The sequence below is a fragment of the Scardinius erythrophthalmus genome (genome assembly GCF_964197995.2).
Source record: "Scardinius erythrophthalmus genome assembly, chromosome: 17".
Classification (NCBI taxonomy): Eukaryota; Metazoa; Chordata; class Actinopteri; order Cypriniformes; family Leuciscidae; genus Scardinius; species Scardinius erythrophthalmus.
Genome location: NC_138237.1, coordinates 6,707,340 through 6,732,339, shown reverse-complemented (window position 1 = coordinate 6,732,339; position 25,000 = coordinate 6,707,340). Strand labels below are relative to the sequence as shown.

The 25,000-nt window shown below is 38.6% G+C and overlaps 1 protein-coding gene across 1 annotated transcript in view; it reads left to right on the top strand.

The window, feature by feature from the left end:
- The window catches only part of smad7 (SMAD family member 7), a 15,341-nt gene extending 1,444 nt beyond the window's left edge, over nucleotides 1-13,897 (top strand). The window contains exons 2-4 of the mRNA XM_081391900.1: nucleotides 583-636; nucleotides 4,110-4,181; nucleotides 12,988-13,897. Of these exons, the coding sequence (XP_081248026.1) occupies nucleotides 583-636; nucleotides 4,110-4,181; nucleotides 12,988-13,526 (665 nt within the window). The 3' untranslated portion in view covers nucleotides 13,527-13,897. The remainder of the gene's footprint in view (nucleotides 1-582; nucleotides 637-4,109; nucleotides 4,182-12,987) is intronic.
- The last annotated feature ends 11,103 nt before the right edge of the window (nucleotides 13,898-25,000 follow it).

Below are 25,000 nucleotides of genomic sequence, written 5' to 3'. Positions count from 1 at the left end.
GATCAAATAAACTATCTTTGCTTTGATATGTCTAATATTAATTTAATACTAATACAATACTAGTAAGACTCTGCAGTGTAGCTCAGGCTTATGTATAAAAATGAACCTTAATTCAAGATTATAAGAATTTTTTTTGTAATACTATTATCCACTTTCTTAGTCCTGTTTTTCACTTAACCAACAGTTTAATTCTTGGTATCAATAATTATTATAATTATACAGAGACGAATGTTGATTTTATGTGTATAAATGTGCAGAGTTTTCAGCTGGACATCTAGTCTGTGGTTGTTCATGTGAAACCCGCCGGAGGCCCCAGTGTTCAGTGAAGTTAGTTTGCAGTGATCAGTGTGTGTGTGTGTGTGTGTGTGTGTGTGTGTGTGTGTGTGTGTGTGTGTGTGTGTGTGTGTGTGTGTGTGTGTGTGTGTGTGGAGTCTGGCGCCAGGCGGCCGTGTGTTTATCAGAGCTGTCCTGCCTCTAACCCTCAGCTCTACACAAACACTTTTCCCAGAGAATGCCAGGCCTTATCATCAGCCCACATCTCCACTCACGGCCTCTCTCTCTCTCTCTCTCTTTCTTCTCTAGAATCCCCCCCACCCCCGTACTCAAGATATCCCACCGACTTTCTTAAACCACCTGGTAAGTTGAATTTTAATCTTAAATTTAAGCAGATGTGGAGCCTTTCAAAAGTTTAGTTTGAGTTGAAAATCTCTAGTTTCTAGACATTTACAGTGATAATACCCTGTTGTTCTACTTACCATGTAAACACAATCCCAATGATTTTGGGTTACACTTTATTTTAAGGTGTCCGCAATTACACATCTTTGAAATATTAGTTAACTACATTTACTTACTGTAGGGTTAGGGTTGGGTTTGTTGTAGCCGGGTTAGTTGCATGTAATTATGCATAATGTATAGTTATTACTATAGTAACTGCATGTAACATGAGCAACAAGGACAGAGTAAAATAAAGTGTTAAGCACCTTGTAAGTTGAAGTGTTTCATTTGAGGACATTGTTCTTACCATGGTACATGAATATGGCACCCTGCTACATGTAAAGATTATAAAACGAGACTCTTTCACAAATACCAGTTTGGTAGGTTGTTTTGACATGGTAATAATGTGGTATATGAAGATAGTAATCTTTTTGTGGCATATTTCTAAGTACATCTATCTAGCATTGTACTGAATTCTTACCAGATTCAAATACCGTCGGCTCTTCTTTCAACTCCCAAAGTTTGGTAGCATTTGAATACCACGGTATATGAACATGGTAATGGTTCAGTGTGTTGATAGACGCATTATGGTGTCGTTTGGATCGCATAAAGGAAAAGCTGAGAGCTGATTTATCTGCCGAATTAATCTGAGGTTTTGGGAGTGTCGCTTTGCGTCTTTCCTCTGAGCGTTCGCTTTCTCTCTCTACCCATAATGCCGTATGGCTCATAAGCATGTCCTGTGTATTGGCTTCAGATAAGTGTGTTGTGTTTGGCAGCGCCCCGGATGAGGTTTCCTGCCGATCGCCCTCGTAAAGATCCTTCTCTATCCCTGCCAAAAGTGCTCACGCCGTCAGAGTTGAACAGTATCGCTTACGCAGGACACACTCGAGAAACTCAGCCCAGATCGAGTGCCTGTTTCATAACCATGTTTCTGCGACATTTCAGCCCAGATTCGTGCGTCTCAATGTTTATAGTACGAATAACAAAGATGATGTTCCGAGTGTGTGTGTGTGTGGGAAACGACTGTACGCTGACTGACATTGGCTCTCGCTCTTTGAGTCATTCTTCTTTTATGAATCAGTTTGGGGTTTCGGAGCGACTGAGAGAGAAAGCAAGAATGTGAACGAGAAAAGGCGCCGCGGTGGAGGACAGGAAAGCCAGTTTGGGGAGGACGTTTCCTGTGAGGACACACACACTTCCATTAGTTGCGTCGGGCTCTTGGACGAGAGACAGAGAACAATAGAAGACGGCTGGTTTTCGCGACTGAAAGAGAGAGTGGCACTGAACGATGGGAGGAAGTTATTGGTGGCTTGTTGGACTGCGTCTGCTTGATAACGTCACATACACACACACACGTCTCTGTCGCGGTGGTAACTGTCACACGTTCACACGCTGGTGACGAGGAGGTGTGACGAGACGGTCGTTGATGCAGGCAAATTTGCATATCAATTGTTTTAAGCTCTTAATCACTGAGACACAAAAGAGAAAGAGAAACACAAACACTCAGGCGTATAGATGACAAAGACAGCAAAGTTTCGGCAAGAACTATTGAGATGTCGTTAGCTTAACGCCAATGTTTTTTTGCGTGGTTGTCATGTCGTCTCGGCACGTCACGGGACCCGTTTAAATACGCTTTGAATCTGTGACCTCTGGAGGTTTTAATGTCATTATTTTGTGAAACGAGAAAACTTCTCCCTGGAAAATCAGAATGTGTTTGATGCGCTCTCTCTCTCTCTCTCTCTCTCTCTCTCTCTATGTCTCTCTCTCTCTCTCTCTCTCTCTCTCTCTCTCTCTCTCTCTCTCTCTCTCTCTCTCTCTCTCTCTCTCTCTCTCTCTCTGCAGTCAGGTTCAGGTTTGACCGTGTGTCTCATTAGACTGACCACAGCTCAGGGAAAGTGTCCAACTCCGAAAGTTGCTTCCGAAAGTGACACTATTTCTCACTCCACGCTCACAATTCGTTTTCTAATATCCTAGTACTAAAAGTCAATATCCTTACAAGTGCTGAATGATAACCATATTAATTTACTATGGATATCAATGGTACATTTAAAGAATACCAGGGTGTCGCCACGTTAACCCAAAAACCATGGTAAAACAATGATATGTCAGGGGTTCCCTGGCCTTTTTTTGTCAGTCGAACTGTGACCTTTGAAAATGTACTTTAATTCCCCCTAAGATTTGAAGTTTAAATATGTTTATGCTTCTCTGTTGTCGGTCAATGGTCACATGATGAAGGTAAACAAATACAAAAGTGTTCAAGTTAGCAAAGCTAATTTGATGAGAAGTCTTGTTAAATATAGCATTTCAGGCTAATGCTAATGGTAGCTTGTGGTGTTCTTTTCAAAAACCCAAACTACACGCATGAGTTTAAAAAAACACCTCACAAATGTGACCCTGGACCACAAAACCAGTCACATGTCACACGGGTGTATTACTGGCAATAGCCAACAATACATTATATGGGTCAAAATTATCCATTTTTCTTTTATGCCAAAAATCATTAGGATATTAAGTAAAGATCATGTTCCATGACGATATTTAGTAAATTTCCTCCCGTAAATATATAAAACATTTATTTTTGTGAGTGAATGCAGTGAATCGTGAGCATAAATGTACAACTTTAAAGGCGATTTTCTCAATGTTTCGATTTTTTTGCACCCTCAGATTAGTTATATCTCAGCCAAATATTGTCCTATCCTAACAAACCATACATCAATGCAAAGCTTATTTGTTCAGATGTCAGATTATGTATACATCTCAGTTTCAGAAAATTGACTCGTGTGACTGGTTTTGTGGTCCATTGCACAAATCAACATTAGCATTCGCTTATTCTTTTAGCTATATGAACCTAAAGTGTCTGATTACGTATCTTTGTTAGCATAGCTAAAGTGCTCCCAATCAGATCTATCATCATCTTCACCATCCCGCTTTCACAGTGACTGACACACTTTCTCCTGCGGTTGTTTGATCATAGTAACTCAAGGAAACCGTGGTTCGATCAGAACACACGGAGACGATATCCCAGGCTCGTTTGATTAAAGGGTTAAACATGAAAGAGTGTGTTTTTCCTGTCTGCGCGCACGGCAATTACAACATTTACTGTACGCCGTTTCCAAGGCCGCTGCTATTTCCTGACTAGCTCGCTGTGTTTGGACTTGATGGAGTGTATCCTGCTTAAAGAGTGTATTCCTATTACTAACCACCGCTAGCTTTCTTGGCAAAGACTTTACACTAAGAAGCGCTTCATTTATTTTGCATGACAGAAAAGTGTAAGGAATGGGAAACGAAGGAAAAACAAAGCTTTTTAGCCAGAATGAGGCCGATCTGTGTATGTCATAAGACTGTGCGGGTCTCTGATGCCTGTGATTGACAGCTGTCACTCTGTTTCTCCGCAGATTCTCCAGGTTCTGTGCCTGCTTCCACTGAAACTGGGGGAACGGCGTATTCGGCCCCTATGGGGTTCTCAGGTAAGAGCTCGACAGCTTATCCGTCTCCTGTGCTGGGAATGAGGAAGAGAAAGAGAGTTTCTGCTTGTGTTGTTTTCTAAGGCATAGAAATATGATAAGTCAACATGAAATATAAATCCACCATATTTACTTTCTAAATGCACATTCCTGGTCATGGTTGTGCTCATTATGCGTTTGTAATCTTTCATCAAAATGTTGTGCATCTAAAAATACTTTCCTGATCGACTGATGTCGCCTGAAGTCTACCGGATGATGTTCGCTAGCTGTATGTGGGAATATGTGGGAATTGTTTACCGATCAAAATCCATCGATTCTGTTTTGATCAGAAAAATATCACAGAACAGAAGTGAAATGCTGCACGCAGGGTTATTTTAGAATTATTTATGATTTATTTATTTTTTTATGATTATTATTATGATTTTTTTTTTCAAGGTTGAACATGGTCCACATGTGCGACCACAAATAACTATGTACAAGACCAGGGTTTGCTTGTAAAAAAATAAAAATAAATAATAATAATAATAATAAAATAAAAATAAAAGTTAAAGAAAAAAAAATAATAATATATATATATTAATAATAGATAAATGAATGAATTTATTATTATTATGAATTATTTATAGTAGTTGTCTTTTGTACTTATTTTATTTTCAGTTAGTTTTTTTTTATAAGTTTTTAAAATAATTTTTTTTTTCAGCTTTATGTCAAGTGAAAAAATGATTTTTAATAGTTTTAGTTTACAATAACAACACTGGTTTCTTAACTCATTTATTTATAGTTTTCTAGTATTCTAGTTTTCATTTAAGTTTTTCATTTAAGTTTAAGTTTTACATTTAATATTTATATTTAATTTTATTTCGGCTTTATTTCAATGAACAAAAGTTTTAGTTAAATAGAGCAACACTGGTTTCATGTTGACTTTAAAAAGGGTACAGTGTGTGTGTGTGTGTGTGTGTGTGTGTGTGTGTGTGTGTGTGTGATCTGCTCTTCTTCAGCAGACCGAGGCCGGTGTGTTGTGCCGTCCTGAGCTCTGAATACACACGAACAGCAGTGATTGTGTTTACGAGAGAGCGAGAGGAGGATTAGTTTGGTCTAGGCCGGGTTCCTGAGTACAGATGTTTCTCATTACAGAGACTTTAAAGAGTTTTTATGATGGTGTTTAATTCAGCGCTGGGCGGAGTGAGTGTGTGTGTGTGTGTGTGTGAAGGGTCTTTAGATGGGTTTTCAGATAAGAAGAGCAAAATGATGGAAGCTTTACATAAACACATGTTAAAGTACAGCACTCAGAGCGGTGTGCGTGCCATAAATGTGTGTGTGTGTGTGTGAACTGCTCCCTTTCTCTGGCCTCCAGTGTGAAGGTGCCCCGGCATTTGTTTTATGCTTCTTGTTTGTGTGTATGTGTGTGTGTGGGATGTAAGACCGACCGCTTCTGTCCCGAACAAACACCTCCTCCCGACTCCATTAGTCCGAGTTTGGTTCATCCTCTCGCTGAGGTGTGTTTTTCCTGCTGAAATGAGTGAATGGAGCTCAGAGAGGGAAGGAGGGATGAGGGGGAGGAAGCAAAGCCCGACACACAGGAAACACACACTCCCAAAGAGAGCGTCTCTCTGACCTTCTGATTCACTCGCTCGCCCCTTTACTCGCCGCTCCAGACATCACACAGGTAGAGACACTGCGCAACACACTGCGACTTAAGTGTTGTGTGTGTGTGTGTGTGTGTGTGTGTGTGTGTGTGTGTGTACCTACTTAACTATATTTTGGGGTCAAATCCGTACCCAGAAGTGACCAAAATCTCCCTCCTCATTTGCAAATCTGGTTTCAAAATAAAGTAATTAAAGTTTTTTTTTAAATGTAAAAACCATTACGTCTATGAACTGTCCCCATTTAGATAGCTAAGTAAACGTGTGTGTGTGTGTGTGTGTGTGTTCAGGATTATTGGATGAGAGTCTGAACATTGCTTGTCTGGGTTAGTCTGAGGTTATTAAGAGTTAACCCTAATATGAGAACAACAGCAAATGAGTTAAGACGGTTTTCTGAACTCATTTGTCGGCTTTAGTTAATGCATTATTGAACATCATGAACTATATATTTTCATAGCATTTACTAATCGTTGTTAATGTTAATAAAAATCCGTAAAATTACAGTTAACTAATGTTTGTTTTTCTGTTTGTGTGTGCTGTTTATATGTATGCTTTATTTCAATATTAGTTTTATACATGTATATTTTATTTTATATTTAACCAATTTTAAATGATAGCGAATTGCAACATAAATAGTAGTTTTGCACCTCTTTTAAAATCTACCAATCTGACATCTTTTTAAGTAAAACTGTCCAGTAAATTTAGCATAAAAGCTGCATTTATCTAAGGTGCAGATCTCTTTTGCTAACGTTTAAATCAGCCGTTAGCCACTATTTTCTCTTCATGCTTTCTTATGAATGTTTCCCGCTTGTTTTGGAAACGGATAAAGTTGAGTGCGAAACTGATTTCATCAGATCAGCTGAACCTCGTATATGAAACATCTTTGCTTCCGATCTGGACAAAAATGACCCTCTTTTGTAAGTGTGTTGCTCCTCATCCGGTTCAGCCGTTCTGCCAGATCCACAATCAGGCCTTTATAAAGGACCCGTGAATGACCGTAGGGCCCTCGGCTACTCTAACCCCCCCCCCCCTTTAGGGGCCTTGTTACCGTGACAACCTCCCGCCTCATTCCAGGGTTGTTTGGGTTAGCCGAGGAGGAAAGGGCAGCACAGGAAATGACATCATTCCTCGGAGGAAAAAGCCTTGAGTCTTGAGTCGGGCCTCCCGGGCGCCTCCGCCGAGCGGAAAGAAAACATTTGGAGAAAATGACACAAAGCGGTTCCTTGAGCGTCCAGAGCTGCTCCGTTTGAACTGTGAACGCTTTGTTTGCGCGCTTCGCTCGTTAACGACCACTTCCTCAATCAAGCTGGACGTTCGGCTTAATTTGACATCAGCTCTTCGTGTGTTTTTCAGCGCTGGAAGATTTTTGTCACACACACAAACACCCTCAGGATCCAGACACCTCAGCCACAAACATTTCCTTAAACCGCAATCTAATCGCTTAACCAAACACTCAGAGCGACGGGACGCTTTCTCACGCACACACACACACACTCATTGAGAAACTCTCTGGCCGGCTCCGGTCTGACTGGCTGCTCAATTGCATTGAACAATTGAAATGCACATTATAATTAATTACCGTCTAAACGGGAAAACACTGGTGTCTCCTCTCAACAGGCTCCACCAGTGCTGGAAGAATGCTATTTAATATAATGTAATATAGTCGTGACTTTTTATTGGTGGAGAGGCTTACACCTCTGACCTTTGACCTCATAATCAACAAGATTTCATAAAGCGCTTCCTTTGCCCCGACACTCCCACAGCGAGCGTACAGTATACGACCTGTGCGTCATAAAACCTGAGAGGTCTGATCCACGTATTAGTGCACAATGGAGGACAACATGAAGTATTTCCTGTGCGTTGCAGGTTTTCCTGACTGTGTGTGTGTGTGTGTGTGTGTGTTATGTAATGGCTCTCAATCTAATTGCCAGTTTCCTTTATTGACTTCCAAACAAAGAAGCTGCCAAACATTTGTGTGCGTCCGTCTGTCCGTCTGCGTGTCTCTCGGTCGAGCGTGTGTGAGAGTGTGTTGCTATAATACAGACGCCCGAGGAAAAAGATAATATTTATAGAGCTGTAACTGACACACACACATCAGAGAAGTTGCCTCGGGGTTTGTTTGTTTAGTTGGTATTTTGCATGACGAATCCTAAACGTCTGCCAGTCGTTTGATCATTTTCTAGGGCCTGACACGAACTCTGCTCGTGTACGTGAACGCTAACGCTCCACTGAATGTTTGTGGGTCTCACCACTAGAGGCGCTATCGTGCAAACGGTCGTCTTCTATAGTTAGTTGCCGGTTTGCAAGTAAATAAATGTTAAATATTATATATGTGGATCATAAAACCAGTCATAAGTCGCACGGGTATATTTGTGGCAATAACCAACATTACATTGAATGGGTCAAAATTATCGATTTTTCTTTTATGCCAAAAATCATTAGGATGTTAAGATCATGTTCCATGAAGAATATTTAGTAAATTTCCTAGCGTAAATATATAAAACTTTTATTTTTGTGAGTGAATGCAGCGAATCGTGAACATAAATGTAGAACTTTAAAGGAGATTTTCTCCATTTTTTGTTAAATATTTTTATTAAGTTATAATAATAATCGTAATAACAAAAATAAATAAATTTTTATTCCTAATCAACTAAGAAAGCAGCATTACAAGCAATAAAAAATAAAAATATTTGTTTCTTCAATACTATTTTATTTTATTTTACAGTGAAATATTAATAAATAATAATAAAATAATATATTTTTTAAATATTTTGTATATTATAATTATTAAATGTTAAATATTTATATTTAGTAATAATAATAATTGTTATAACATTAATATATATTTTTTTCTTAAATGCTCAATTGTTTTATTTTACAATAAAACATTACAATAGTGATGTTTCTTATTTTGTTTAATATTTTTAGTAATAATAATAATATTTATTGTAAATATAATAAACATTAGTCAGAGTCGTATAGGCACAATTTTCAATTGCAAGAATTTTCTGTGTTCTTGCACTCGTGTTTGTGGCGTCTGAAGAGTTGGCATAACCCATGTTGAATGTCACTGTGTGTTGTCGTCATCATTGGTTTAGCTTCAGAAGCGGCCCCTGACCTCTGACCCCTGACCTCACTCGACCCGCGTGCGCCGTCAGAGAGGAGCGCTGACTGCTCGTAAAACAGTGAACCTCAGCCAGACGAGAACGGATCAATAAAAACACCGACTTCCCTCCAGTGTGTGTGTGTGTGTGGAGACAGACAGAAATAATCATTAACTTCACCAGACTGCAGTGCTGAGTGACTCGCGTCTGCACGTATGTGTGTGTGTGTGTGTGTGATTCCATTAGATGTCCAGACACTTTTGTGTTCGTTTCTTGTACAAAGTGACTGTTTAAAAAGCTGAGTCTCCTTAAATGGAAAAACTTTGCCCCGACATATGCCGAAAACACCACAGTGTGTGTGTGTGTGTGTGTGTGTGTGTGTGTGTGTGTGTGTGTATTTGAGCGCTCAGACCAAAGGGAGCCAGTGTGGACAGAGGAAGGATGGTTTGTTACCTGAGGCAGTAAAGCTCTAAATGGAGATTTGACTTCAGCTCAACCACAAACAAAGACCCGGAGTGTGTGTGTGTGTTTGTGTGTGTAAAGAGTCTTTTTGTCCCCTCTAGGAGAGAGAAAGACAGAACCAAAACTGCTTGGGGGATGGGAGAGAGAGAGAGAGAGAGAGAGACAGAGAGAGAGAGACAGAGAGAGAGAGACAGAGAGAGAGAGAGACAGAGAGAGAGAGAGAGAGAGAGAGAGAGAGAGAGAGAGAGAGAGAGAGAGAGAGAGAGAGAGAGAGAGAGAGAGAGAGAGAGGTTAATGGGACCCTATGAAATCCATTTTATATTTTTTCCCAAATTAAACAAACAAATTAATTGTTTTATGTTTTAATTTTTCTGGATTCCATTTTTAATGGTTTAATTTCATTTTAGTCATTAAACCGCATGTCTAATCAACAGATTTCATGGAACTTAATTTAATTTAATCAATCTAATACAATTAATTTACAATAAAACATTGCATTTATATTTTGATCAGATTAAGTGCTCTACTTTACAGTATAAATGAATGCATAAATGAAAAAATCTCTTAAATATGATAATCCTTAAAATAATCATCACAATCATATAACAATATCTAAAATGAGAGTTTAGTAGCAATAATTATACTTTGAGAAGTAAATTTTACTGTATAATCGTAATATATTTGTATCATAATTTCTTCAGTTCAAGGGACTTTTCTTCTGGTGGTTTGTCGTGAAGATCTTGGAGCTTATGATTCTGTGCAATAATTACGAACACTAGTCCATATCATAATTTGAATTTGATTCATTTTACAGCCCTACTTTTGATTTATTAATGTAAAATTTGCCCAATTCCATGATATTCAGAAACTTCCATTTTTATGACTGGATTCCATGATTGATGAGAAATCATAAGGCCCTTGTTGAGAGCGATTGGTCTAATAGAGTTCAGGATGTCAACTGAACACTCAAGGCTGCAGAAGACATGAGGTGTGTGTGTGTGTGTGTGTGTGTGTGTGTGTGTGTGTGTGTGTGTGTGTGTGTGTGTGTGTGTGTGTGTGTGTGTGTGTCATGTTGCACACTCTATTTCAGGACGCTCTCTGCGTCTGGCTGTCACCATGTCATTCGGGGTGACACTGTGGTCATTCAACCGACACTGAGACGCCACACACACACGGCAGTAAATTCATAACCTATACACACACCTCCATTCACACAGACACACACACACACGCACACGTGCGTACCTGCGCAGTTGTGTGTCTCTATTTGATTAAAGACATTGTGTTGTCTGAACACACACTCGGAGGTCTGTTTGATGTATGATTTGCGTTCGTGTGTGTGTTACTCAGGTTTGCTTGCTGTTCATGATGTCGTCAAAGAGACTAGTCAACTATCCAGACTAAAATAGCATCAGTCTGACACATAGCAACCATGTTATTGGTATGAAACTGCATAGTGGCGTCAGTAAGATTTTTTTAAATATTTTTGAAAGAGACTTTTATGCTCACCGAGGCTGCATTTATTTGATCAAAAATACAAAAAATGCAGTAGAAATGGTGAAATATTATTACAATTTAAAATAACCGTTTTCTATGTGAATATATATTAAAATGTAATTTATTCCTGTGATCAAAGCTGAATTTTCAGCATCATCACTCCAGTCTTCAGTGTCACATGATCCTTCAGAAATCATTCTAATATGATGATTTGCTGCTAAAGAAACATTTATTATTATTATTATCAATGTTGAAAATGTCCATTTTTGTGGAAACCGTGATACATTTTATATTTTAGAATTAAGAATAGAAAGTTTAAAATTAACATTTATTTGAAATAGAAATCTTTTGTAACATTATAAATGTCTTTCCTGTCACTTTTGATCAATTTAATGCGTCCTTGCTATAAAATAAAATATTTCTTAAAAGAAAAAAAGACCCCAAAACGTTTATGAATTTCAGTAATTTGGTATTACCATGTGACACCATCACTGCACCATGGTAATGCCACGGTATATTTAAGGCATATCCATTTTTCATGGTGCAAAAGTACCATGGTTCAGTAATACCATGTTATTTTGATATATATAGGACGATACAGTCTGATTACTGTATTCATATACCATGCTACTTAAATGGCACTGTAAGCCCTTCGAAGTGTATAATTGGTATTCCCTTGGTAACATATCCAAACATGCATGTTTGTAAGGGTTGTAATGAAGGCTCTACCTACTCTAGTCATCACGTTAGTCTGGGCTAGTGCGTAATTAACTACACTGCTAAATTACGGCCTACTCGCCCCATCTGAGATTAAAGAGAGACTGTCCTCACTGTAGACAGACAAAGAGTCCCGATGACTCAAGAGCTGAGCGCTTTAACATGGTGCACTACTAACCAGATGTCAGGGTGGCTTTCATTGCACAGAGAATCAAAACGTGATGTTTAATATATGGGGAAGGAAACGGGCCAATGAGATTTCCTGTGGGCGTGGCTAAGTTTTCATTGCATTATTACATCACATACGGCCGTTGGGTGGCGAGGGCGAGCACGATTGCAGATTTATTGTCGCATTGACGTCAGAACATTGTTCGGGTTGGCGTTCGGGACAGACGAATGATAAGCAACACCGCTAATGTAAACACGCGCTGGAGGCCAGTGGCGCTGCTCCGCGCGGGGCGGCAGATTCCTCACATTCCCACATCTGAAATTAAGGATGCAAGATATGTTTGGCAGAGCTCAGGACAGTTTTCCTGGATAGAAGGCATGCGAAGTTGTGTGTGTGTGTGTGTGTTTAGCTTTTTGTACTGGTTCCCTATCTAATCTAGTCATTCTGCTCTCTTCGTTCTTCCTCGACAAGACATTTACTCTGTTGGAAAGTCAGTTTCTGATGGGTTTGGTCATAATCTAGTCAGTTGATTTCCCACTAATGGTCTTGGTTTCAGGCTGGTAGACCATCTTGGACCAGCAACTACCAGTTTGACCACTTTAATTAGTAACTTTGGGTTTTTTCAGCAGGGATTCAATGACGGTTACTTGAGAAAGTTAAATTGGCGTAATTAATAACAGAACACTTTGATGACTTTTACTCTGTAACCAGTTTCTGATGGTTCTTTCTAGTCCAGATTGGTCATAATCTAGTTTAGATGGTTGTGGTCTTGGTTTCAGCCTGGTAGACCAGCTTGGTCAGATTGGCTAGAGCTTGTAGACCACTTTGGACCAGCAAATACCAGTTTGATCACCATTTTGTCCTGGTATTCAAGAAGGGATTCAATGAAGTTCACTTGATGAAGTTAAATTGGCATCATTTATAAAACTCTTTCTCTTTCCTTTCTCAGTAAACACTTTGTTCACTTTTACTCTGTTGGAAACTCCAGTAAAGCCAGTTTCTGCTGGTTCTTATTGGTTCAAGTTGGTCATATTCTGGTTAATCGGTTGGCCTACCCACTGGTGGTCTTAGTTTCAGCCTGGTAGACCATCTTGTAGGCCACTTTGGACCAGCAAGTACCAATTTGACCACCATAATCTGGGTTTCCCTGGTTTTCTGATATCTAAGGTAAATTGGCATGATTAATAACGGCGTCTTCTTCTTTTGTCTCTCCATAGATTCCCTGGCTCTTCAGGAGCGTGGAGAACAGCCTCACTGGTGTGTGGTGGCGTACTGGGAGGAAAAGACCCGCGTCGGGCGCCTCTACTCCGTCCAGGAGCCATCTCTGGACATCTTCTATGACCTACCTCAGGGCACGGGCTTTTGCTTGGGCCAGCTCGCCTCCGACAACAAGAGTCAACTGGTGCAAATGGTTCGGGCCAAGATCGGCTACGGCATCCAGCTCAGCCGCGAACCCGACGGCGTGTGGGTGTATAACCGGAGTTGCTACCCCATATTCATCAAGTCAGCCACACTGGACAACCCCGACTCGCGGACGCTGCTGGTGCATAAAGTATTCCCCGGGTTTTCCATCAAGGCTTTCGACTTCGAGAAGGCAGGGAGCCTGCAACGGCCCAACGACCACGAGTTTAGCCAGCAGCCGAGGACGGGTTTCACCGTCCAGATCAGTTTCGTGAAGGGCTGGGGACAGTGTTACACCAGACAGTTCATCAGCAGCTGCCCCTGCTGGCTGGAGGTCATATTTAATAACCGATAACAGCAAGCCCCGCCTCTTGCCACGCCCCCATTCCTTCATCGCTATGGAGACGGACTAGCCCTTACCGTTTATGGACTGCGTTGTTTTGTTTCTGCGAGAAGCGGACGATGTTTTATGAGAGAAATGGAAAACGAAAACTCACTTTGACTTTAATAAATGACTAAGATTTAATTAAGTGAAATAAAAGCTAAAATGTATTTTATGTTAAATATAAATATATTATTACCTGTAAATACGAAGTTTTATATGCATTGTTATTTATGTATTGTGCAATGTGTTGATGAGATGATGAAAAAGAGATGCACTTTGCTTAATATAAATGCAAACAAAGAAATGCCAAAATAAAACAAAAAATACCGAATATATCTCTGAATTTGTGTGTGTTTTGCTAATATGAAGGTTGTTTAATTGTCCTGAAAAATGCTTTTTTTTTTTTACTCGAATTCACCCACAAAATGCAGTCATCATAGGCCTTTGCGTGAAACAAATTCTGTTCGATTTTCTTATGCTCGGCTCTAAAAGCTGCATTTTTTATATATTTAAATATTTTGTGAGTGCTGAAAAACAGTACTCATGATCAACAGTAAATACATTATCTTATTTAGACAATCTCTTTAATGACCACTTTAATTCAGAATCACGTTTTATTTCCATCCGTGCCAAGTGATGTGAACGAGTTTGTGTGAGAGCAAATTCCCTCAGTGTAAGTGGAACGCCCCGTGGGCCGGTTGTGTGCCAGGAACAGCAGGTCTCTGGGGGAGGGGGACGTCTAGACGAGCGAGCGAGCGCCACACCTCCTGATATGGACGTCTGCTGGGGGGATTACAGCGTAAGCCTGCTCTGACCCCACTGGCCCTGACAGACCTACATTCACCAGCCCCAGAGTCACATGCAGACCTCAGGACTGACAGAGGCATGATCAAAACATAAACGTAAAAATGAAGTCTTATCCTTTTTCTTTCCTCCTCTGTCTGTCTGTCTTGGGTCGGTTCAGAGCATGTTGGTGTCTAAAGTGCATTCCTGGGTATTAGTGTCATGGTGGTGTCCTGGTCTCTGTAATCCAAACTCTCCTAATGCATCTAAAGCTTGTGCTGGCCAGGAAACCGGACAGATGCCTCGACCCGACACCAATACCAAGAGCTTATTTAGTCCACAAAGACACCGAACCGTGAACACAAAACCAGCTAATTACAACATTAGCATGGACAAATGGATGAGTAAATAAAATATTACATTTGACATTTTTGTTGAAGGAATGGTTCTCCTAAAACTGAAGAACTCAAATATATCCCGAACCTCGTGGCTTTAAAGATGTGGTGTGTTTATCTCTGTAACCCTGCTGGATCAGGCAGACAACTGTCTGAGGAAACACAAAGGAGAAGCTCTCAGCGCTGCCGGCTCGTCTCTGCCCCGAGGGACGGCACATTTGCCCCCGCGGCAGCCATCTTGATAACGCACGCATATCACTTCAAACAAATATGCTTCTAAAAAGACACACAGGCTTGTTTTGTTGACATCAACAGTTTAATAGTTCAACACTTTGAAACACCATTTAAAAAAAAGCATCAGATCATAGGTTTTAGAATTCGAGAACACAAAGTTCTTTGTGCTTTCGTTTTAGAATGTTTCTCCTGTGACATCATGCTTTGGAATCTTTACAATTTAGAGTCTTTCTTGATTGTTTGTTTTTAATTATTTAGCACTTCAACATGTGCACAAGTGTGATGATGATGTGTGGGAAAACTCAGGTGTGTAGTCCATTTACATATCAAATAATGCACAATGCACAATTAAAAAAAAAAAAAAAACACTTTTTACACATATACACAATGTGAGAAACTATGAATGTAAGTAATGGACAAACATGTTTTGAGTGAATTTGACGAAAATCTTAAGAAAAGTTCAGGTCATATTTGACCCCAAAATATAATACAAAAATAAACATTATATATATTTGTGCTGTCAAATCGCATCTAGAATAAAAGTTTGTATATATGTGTGTGTGTACAAACAGTACCGGTCAAAAGTTTGGAAACTGCATTTATTTGATGAAAAATACAGAAAAAACAGCAATATTGTGAAATATTACAATTTAAAATGATTGTTTTCTATTTTTATTGACTTTAAAATATAATTTTTTCCTGTTTTCAAAGCTGAATTTTCAGCATCATTACTCCAGTCTTCAGTGTCACATGATCCTTCAGAAATCAGTGAAATATCCTGATTTTATTATTATAATGTATATATATTAAATAATTTTTCAAAGTACAGTTTGTTGTACTGAATTAAAAAAAAACTTTGATTACAAATAAAAAAGTGTCCGCACTATTAGTGAATAGTAGGATGGGAAGTAAACAATGTCTTAAAGGTTCTATAAAGTAGGCATCATTAAAAAACTTAATACAAAATATCATTTCGATTTATATTTTGTGCAAATGGATGTGTGTAAGTCAGACCCAGCACAAGCCAATACCTGCTTCACTTCTGGAGAAAACCCACCAAGTCAGATGCTTTATCTGATTTCATTTTGTTTTCCTCTTTCCCATCCATCAGATAACGGCGTCGCCCTCATACGCCCGAGCGCTTTCCGTTCGCTCTTCACACGCCACGACCAGCCGACTGAAGCCTGCGACTGCCTCCGACATGACGGAGCCGAAGCGCCCGAGGCCTCAGCGTCTGCTCTTCTGTCACACTCACAGCGCGCTCAGTAATCAGCTCTGTCATTTACTCACCCTCATGTCGTTAAACCCGTTTGGAAGAATATGTCATGGTCCAAAAGAAGACAAAAGTATCGTAACACTCGTCCATATGACTCAAGCGCTCGGCTATTGTCATGCAACGGCTTTGAGTGAGGAACAGACTGAAATTAAAGTCTTTTTTCTTTCATTCTCCTGTGCCCTGAAACTCCAAAATCCACATTCATATAATATATGTCTAAGTAGGTTTCATTAATTTTTGTTTTAGTTTTTTGCCAATTTATAACGAAACTTTAAAAACAAGAGCTTCCTTTTGTGAAGGACCTTTTGCCAGGTGTGCTGAAATGCAAAGAAAGTGCTGGGTGAAAGTGTTAAATAATCTATTGATTACATGATTACATCTTATTCTCACAATGGCAGTAAATTATTCAATTTATTGATTTTTTGTTCTATTCAAAATGGTCCTTTCTATAAAAGTTTCACTTTTAACAAGTGTTTTCTCAATGCATATCTAATCAGCTCCTGAGGAACACATTAATTAGGCTATTATTTGAGTGATCAATCAGTGAGTCATTTGTATTACTGTCTTTGGAAGGCCTTTGTCTTTCAAACACATTAAAATATAAATGCTCTCATTTCATACAGGGATTCCCCAAGTTTTCTCTTGTCAGCGGAACCTCTTTGCCCTAATATACTTGAAGTAAGCCCTTAGATTTTAAGCGAATAAGTTAGGTCACTAATAAAATTAAGTCAATACTAATAATGAAAAATAATAATAAAATTAAGTTCACTGTTCTCTGATGTTGGTTGATGGTCACATGACATCCAGGTAAACAAATATATTTTAATCTTTTTTTCAGTTAATGTTTTATTTGTATTTTATTTTTTAATTATTTTTATGTTTTAATTACTTAATAGCTCACGAACCCCAGTCTGGGAAACTCTGATGAAATGTAATATTTAATGCACTTCATGGTGTTGATAAAAAGTGAGATATATTTTCTTTCTCTTTGTATTTTTATATCAATATAGTACAAGATTATGCTTTTCAAATCATTGTGATAAATGAGTAAAAAGTTATCTAAAAGTAGTCATCTAGATTACATTACTATAATATTAGTAATGTAATTTGGGAATTAATAGATCACATTAAACTAAATGAAATAGTATATTTCATTTTATTTCAGCTCATTTGAAAAAAATCTTTTGTATAATTTTAGTTAACTATAATAAGGTTTGAGCTTCATCCAAGGCGAATTCAAATTCATCACAAAAAGTTGTCATACTCCTGTTTCTTTTCTTTTTTTACAGATAAATACAGTAATACAGTTGATCCGGTAAACATGTCGCTGTAATGTTTTGTTGCATTCAGTGGTCTTTTACAACACACATCTAAATGAGGTCACATGACAGACTTCTGTTGTTTTTATATGAAGCTAATTATAATTATGAACGACGAGCCCAAACCCTACCCTAAACCAAACCCTTATGAATCATTTTCTTACCTTTGAGGTCGTCCACGAAGGAAGGTTTCGTCAGACGAGGCTCCTTCCTGAGAAAATGTTGTCTCCAACCTATAATAGCTACATAAACACACACTACAGTCACACATTTAGATAAAATGTGGTTACAGTAACACACAATGATCAGGAAGTAAACATAAAATAACATCGGATTTATTGACATGAGACAAGATTGATAGATTGTAAATAAACCACACAATAAGGTTAGCTAGAGATTATATGAACTTGTAAAGAAGCATTTCTTATTATCAGTGTTGAAAACAGTTGTGCCGCTTCATTTTTTAGTCTTACTGACCCCAAATTTTAAGTTTAGTATAACGTTCGGGTGTCCGTTCAAATTCCTAATCTTAAATTTTTTTTGGATTTTAGTATGAATATGTTAGTTTTAAGGTTATCTATAAGCTAGTGTGCTCCATAACAATGACAAAATTAGCATTTAGAAGATATAAGCATTCAAAACTTACAGTATCTCACTTCGCCAACATGGATCAGTGATTTTGATGACTCATCAGATTTTCTGTCCAATCAAATGCTCTCTAGAATCTGAAGCTCCGCCCCCTACGTTATAACTCGACGCTGAAGCTACGGCTTAAATTGGTCTCTTGTTCACACATTTACTGTTTTCTACATGGTGAATGGCACATAGTGCACTATATAGGGGATAGGGAACGATTCAGACAGTGTAGGGGCGAATGAAGTCTGGTTTCACGATAGTGTCACGCAAACCGCCGCAGCTTCGGTCCAGAGACACGATACGGATCAAATGTTCGAGTCGCCGCAGAACAGAAAAAGTATCGGACATGTATGATTTCTGCACAGAATGCTGTATTTTGAAGCGATATGGAGGAGAAACGGTTAGAGATTACGAGGAAACTGCAGCTTTACCAAGCTCAACGGCTCTGGCCGAGCTGTGATGTAAACTAAATGCGATTGGCTGTTTTTAAAAAGGGGAGGAGCTGCTCGATATGTCCCGCCCTGACTTCCTGTTTCAGTTGAAATTCCATCAGCACACTGAATAATGCTGCGCTTTTCAAGGCACTTCAGTGGGCCTTTAACAAGCATCACTGAGTGAAATGTGATGATCCTCAAAACATTTAGTTACCTACTCACGAACTCTCAGCTAGACCAAAATCATCAGATAAACACGTCTATAAATGACTCAGTGTGCAACATTCTCAATATGAAAACAGGAGCCCACAGGAAGTGAACAAACCCCTGAGCTCACAGGACTTATAAACGCTCTGTGTGCGTGTGAATCCACTGCAGCAATGAGACGGAGCCCAGAGAGAGAGAGAGAGACAGAGACAGAGAGAGAGAGAGAGAGAGAGAGAGAGAGAGAGGGTTGTGTTCTCTGGCTGTTGTTGGGGAAAAGCTGAGTTGTGTGAATTCCTATGTGGATTGCCATAAATTAGGAAGCACACAAACACACACACACACACACACGCACAGACGAACACCACCTATTGTGTAGCTCTCAATCTCTCTCACACGCTCAAACCAAGAAAATAACATCCAACTCACAAACTTCTGTCTCCATAGCAACAGACGGTTGCAGTCGCTGCTAGATCCGAAGAAACGAAATATCTTTCTTTTTTTCTAGTACAACTATACTTTTATGTCCTTGATATTATATTGTTTATTCAAGATGGGAAAAAACAACTTGTATTTCATGAGGCGTAAACTGTCCCTTTAGTTGTTCTGATATTCACACTCTAATGAGTCTTTACCAGTCATTTTAGCTTTATTGTTTTCAATTAACTAACAGTATATAATAAGCAGGGGCTGCATCCAAAATGACATACTTTCTTGAGTAGATACTTATTTTGATTAAGTAATTACTTCACGACCGCTAATTTTTTTTATATATATGTTAAAAAATGTTAACTATGTTATATATAGTTTGAGTGTGTATAGTGTGAATGTAATCTGGACGTACTCCATCCGCCATGTTGTCACTGTCATGTGACCCATCAGTGCCATTCATAAATCCTCTCCTGTGGCCTCATAGGACAGTAAAGTGTCCATCATATGAAAACTTCAGAATCTCGCAGGAAGTAGTAGATCATCCAGGTACTTTTTGCCTTCTCTTTTATGAGTACTGTGAATTCAGATATACTTCTTTTGTCACATACTGTTTTTCACCAACTAGGCTAGTAGGAAGTATGCGATTCGGATGCAGCCAATATCCCTGAAGTTCTCAATGCAAATCGGATAATCCAACAACTAGCCCTGCAACCAGAAAACAAACAAATAAATGCAGTGGTTCAATAAACAGTAATAAATGTATAAGCTCAAAACACACTGAACTGCCTCAGTGTCTAAGAGCTGCCTTCTAAGGGAACATACCGGTAGCCTACTAGCTGAAACAAAGTCTCATAAGAGTAAAATCTGAAACACTTTACATGGGCATCAACGCTACGTCTATCGTTCTGGATACATTTGAAAACAGTGTTTACGTTTTAAAATACTAGCGTTTTCAAGAGTTTTCCTGAATCGTCAGAAAACGCTGAACTCCCGTTATGCGCATGCGCAAAACCTTATAAACGCTCACAGACGGAACAGACATAGTAAAGTTATCATGCTATTCTTCTGACAGAATCATATTAACCAATAAAATAAAATCACACCATTCACTGATGGGTCCAGGTCGCACTCACACTCACTCACCATGTGTTTGGTCTAAAACGCTGCTCTCATGTTTTGCTGCAGGACAGGAATTGCGAGTACATTTTCTGTCATCTTTGCAGGACTGTGATATGAAGAGTGTACAAAGTAACATCTTTAGCAACAGTGTGAAAGTGAATAGAATATAACAAGCACAATAGTGGTATAAATATATATATCAGTTCAATATGCGTCACATGACTAAACATGCGTCATAATACCGCTTTCACATATAGCGCAAAAACTGCGTTTTTAATTTATCCACTGTTATCAAAAAGCTCAATTTTCACTGGACAAAAACGCAATCTCAGTGTGGAGGACTGAAGACCAAAATAGAGAGAAAAAGGTGCGGTTTCAAATGAAAACGTTACGTTAGTGTGGACAAGGCCAATGACAAGAAACTTGACTAGCACACAGATGATTCAAGTTAGCATAATGTTAGCATGTTTCTAAGCTAATGACCATGCAACAGCAAATATTAGTTGAAATAATCAATTTAATGAACAGTTTTTATCAGTGAATTCAAGTTATGTATGTATGTAGTTAATTAATTAATTAATAGATGTTTAAATATCCAATGCTAAAATTATAGGCATAGGAACAAAGTGATAGAATACTATAGCCGACTTTGAATTGCACTTAAGCTAAATTAAATATAAATATGAATTTTAGAATTGTGATTTGTGTATGTAACAGAACATACATGCACAACATTTAGTAAAGGTTTTTTCTTTTTTTTATCTTGATTTTTTTTTTGTAGGTACAGAACATAAACACACAGTAAATCAGAAAGTGTGTGTAAGAATGAAAAGTCATTACTAACTAGGCTAAATTTTGAATTGAAAAAAAATGCATTTCTATGGACATATTCAGACAAGTGATGAAAATCAGAACCACCAAGGACAGTAGTTCATTTTCTTCTTTGTTCAGAGCTCTTCTTTGTGTTTTAGCTTTATTTATGTGAATGGTCCTTAAATGCAGTTTAGTTGTTTACTAAAATTATTTATTTATTTATTTATTGGTAATTGAAATGAAGCTGAAATTAAATAAGATAAAATATAAATATTAGATGAAAAACATAGAAAATTAAAAAATCATAAAATTACTAAAACTAAAACTAATTTAAGCTATAAAGAAATAGGAAGTAAAAATGACAAAAGCACATAAAAATAAACATAAAACTAAAAAAAAAAGCTTGCACAAAATGTTTAAAACAATTATACTAAAACAACTCTAAATAAACAACACTGCTTAAATGTGAAGTCATTTCTACAGCACAGAATTGAAAAAGTGATGATTGTTTTCACAGAGGTTTCTAAACACTCCCCTTGATCGTTCATACAGATAGTCACACCCCATTGGTTGAGTATTTGCATTCTCAAACACAGATCAATATTTTGTCCACAGACATTTTCAGTACAATATGACTCACTCACAATATTTGCATTTGGCAGACGCTTTTATCTAAAGCATTCAAGTTTACATTATTATCAGTTCTTGCTTTGCCTGGGAATCGAGCTCATGACCTTGGCATTGCTAGTGTTATGATCTACTGGTTTGGCAGCAGGAAAGCATATTATTGCTTCTGCATATAAAATAGCAAGTAAGATGAGTGCATTCAGCTGTAAGTGTGTGTGTCTGTATTGGTGACAGCAGGCTGGTGTTTGGTTCTCCATCAGTGGGGGTGGAGGACTGCTGTCTCCCCCACCTGCGGAGCTCCTGACTGGGCAGCACTGTCTGCTAACGCCCCATAAATCAGCTCTCCACCGCACTGGAGGGAAGTTTGCATTAAGGAACTGCCTTTAATCCAGACGCCTTTTATCTAATTAAAGTGTCTGAAAGAGGAACTACAGGGAGTCCTCAACACCCCCATTACTACACACACACACACACACACAGGGCAGAAGCAGAAACACATGTGCCATAAACAGGCAAACATACAGAAACATAAAGCATGTCATCTGGCCGTGTACATAGCTGGATCACTATACAACCTTATTTATGGGTCTTTTGGAAAAACAAACGCTCACAGCAAACACTGGGACAAACACACACACAATTCCGGATGTCAGGGCATTAATCTTCCATGCATAAACACATGTATGACTATGCATGTATGAAAAACATGCATGTATGAAGCCTGTCATGAACATGTCAAAGTCATATTTCAAAATAATTTTAATTTCCTTCAATTTTTGCATTCGGGGATAATAACATTTTGGCATTGTACCAGAAACATTATTAGTAATTATGCATATAGGTTATATACATGCACATTTAAATCAGCACAAACTGTATATACAGTATATATTTATTTCTTTTTTTAAATATTTTTTTAAATTGTAATAATTTTCTATATTAAATTAAATCACTATATAATTTTTCTGGTGCATAGGCCTACATATATTTTAATGATTTATTTATAAAAAAAATTATAAAGGTATTCTTTCATTTTACTTTGGATTCTGGATGAAATAAAAAATAACCCAGACATTTTGTTCAGTTTTTCATTACAGTGTGTGTACTAGTTACTCATGATAGATTTCTAAAATTCGACAATCAGAGTTCAGCATTGATCTTTCACTGTGACCATAACAGCCTACAAGCAGCAAACATTGAGTGGTCCATTTAAAATGCAAACCGTCCTAATTGGCCAAGCTTTGTTATTTATTTTTAATTCTTCTATTACATAAGGGTTTTTTAGAGGACATCAACTATACAGTCGCTAAGAGTCCTGCACTCTTGCATCTCTCTGATCGTCTCAGGATTGTCTTTCACCTGTTATATCATTTAGCAGGTGAAAATCTGATCCCTTGGCACCAAGGTTTGATCAATAGTAATAGTTATAACTAGGCATATCAAGCACGACAAATATATGTTCAAGAATGCTTTGTTAAAAAATGTCTTATTTATGTATTTATATATATATATATATATATATATATATATTTTTTTTTATGAAAACGAGCTTCTTTACTGTCTGCCTGTTTGTTGTGTGTGTGTGTGTGTGTGTGTGTGTGTGTGTGTGTGTGTGTGTGTGTGTCATGATTGATGTTCTGGTTCCAGGGTTGAATGCATCTCTATACTGCACATCAACACATCACTGCGGTAAAGGACAGACGGGATTATGGGATGTTATGGGAACACACACACGCATATTGATGTCATACTGTCACACTGATTGATGACAGCAACCATCAACAGAAAGAGTCATACCTATGGACACACAAACGGCATCCAAGTGTCTAATCATGAGACGAGGGGCTCCAGATTCACAGCCAAATGATCCAGAATCTGAATGACAGCTTGACAAGGAGAGGTTCTCAAACACACTTACATTCAAAGAGGGACTAGACGATTACAGAGACTGACTCTTGTCACTTCAGACTGTAAGAAACCACCGAGCAACACCCTAACAGCACTCTAGAACCTAGCATCCTCCTAGCAACCATCTAAACATCCTAGCAACCATCAGAAACACCCTAGCAACCACCTAAAAAACATTCATAACACCCTAGAAACCACTAGCAACCACCCAGAACACCATAAAAAACACATTGAACACCCTAGTAACCATTCAGAACACCATAGAAACCACCTAGAACACCATAGCAACTATTCAGAACACCCCATCAGCCATTCAGAACACCCCCAAAAACACCTAGCAACCATCTACCCTAGCAACCACATTGAACACCCTAGCAACCATTTAGAACACCATAGAAACCACTTAGCAACCACCCAGAACACCCTAGCAATCATTCAGAGCACCCTAAAAACAACCAAGCAACTACCCAGAACTCCCATAGCAGCCATTCAGAACACTCTAGAAACCACCTAGAACAACATAGCAACCATTCAGAACACCCCATCAGCCATTCAGAACACCCCAAAAAAACACCTAGAAACCACCTAGAACACCCTAGCAAATATTCAGAACACCCCATTAGCCATTCAGAACACCCTAAAAAACACCTAGCAACCACATGTAACACCCTAGGAACCATTCAGAACACACTATAAACCACCCAGCAACCACCTAGAGCAGAGATTTAAAACACCCTAAAAACAACCTAGTAACCACCTAGAACAGCCTAGGAACCATTCAGAACACCCTAGGAACCATTCAGAACACCCTAGCAGCCATTCAGAACACCCAAAATATCACATAGCAACCACCTAAAACCCCCTAGCAACCATTCAGAACACCCTAAAAACAACCAAGCAACTACCCAGAACACCCTAGCAACCAGTCAGAACACTCTAGAAACCACCTAGAACAACATAGCAATTTTCAGAACACCCCATAAAACACCTAGCAACCACCTAGAACACCCTAGCAACCATTCGGAACACACTATAAACCACCCAGCAACCACCCAGAGCAGAAATTTAGAACACCCTAAAAACAACCTAGTAACCTCCTAGAACACCCTAGCAACCATTCAGAACACCCTAGCAGCGAAATATCACATAGCAACCACCTAAAACACCCTAGCAACAATTCAGAACACCCCAAAAAAATCACATAGCAATCTCCTAGAACACCCTAGCAAACACTCACCACACACACTTCAGAAAATGATTTAGT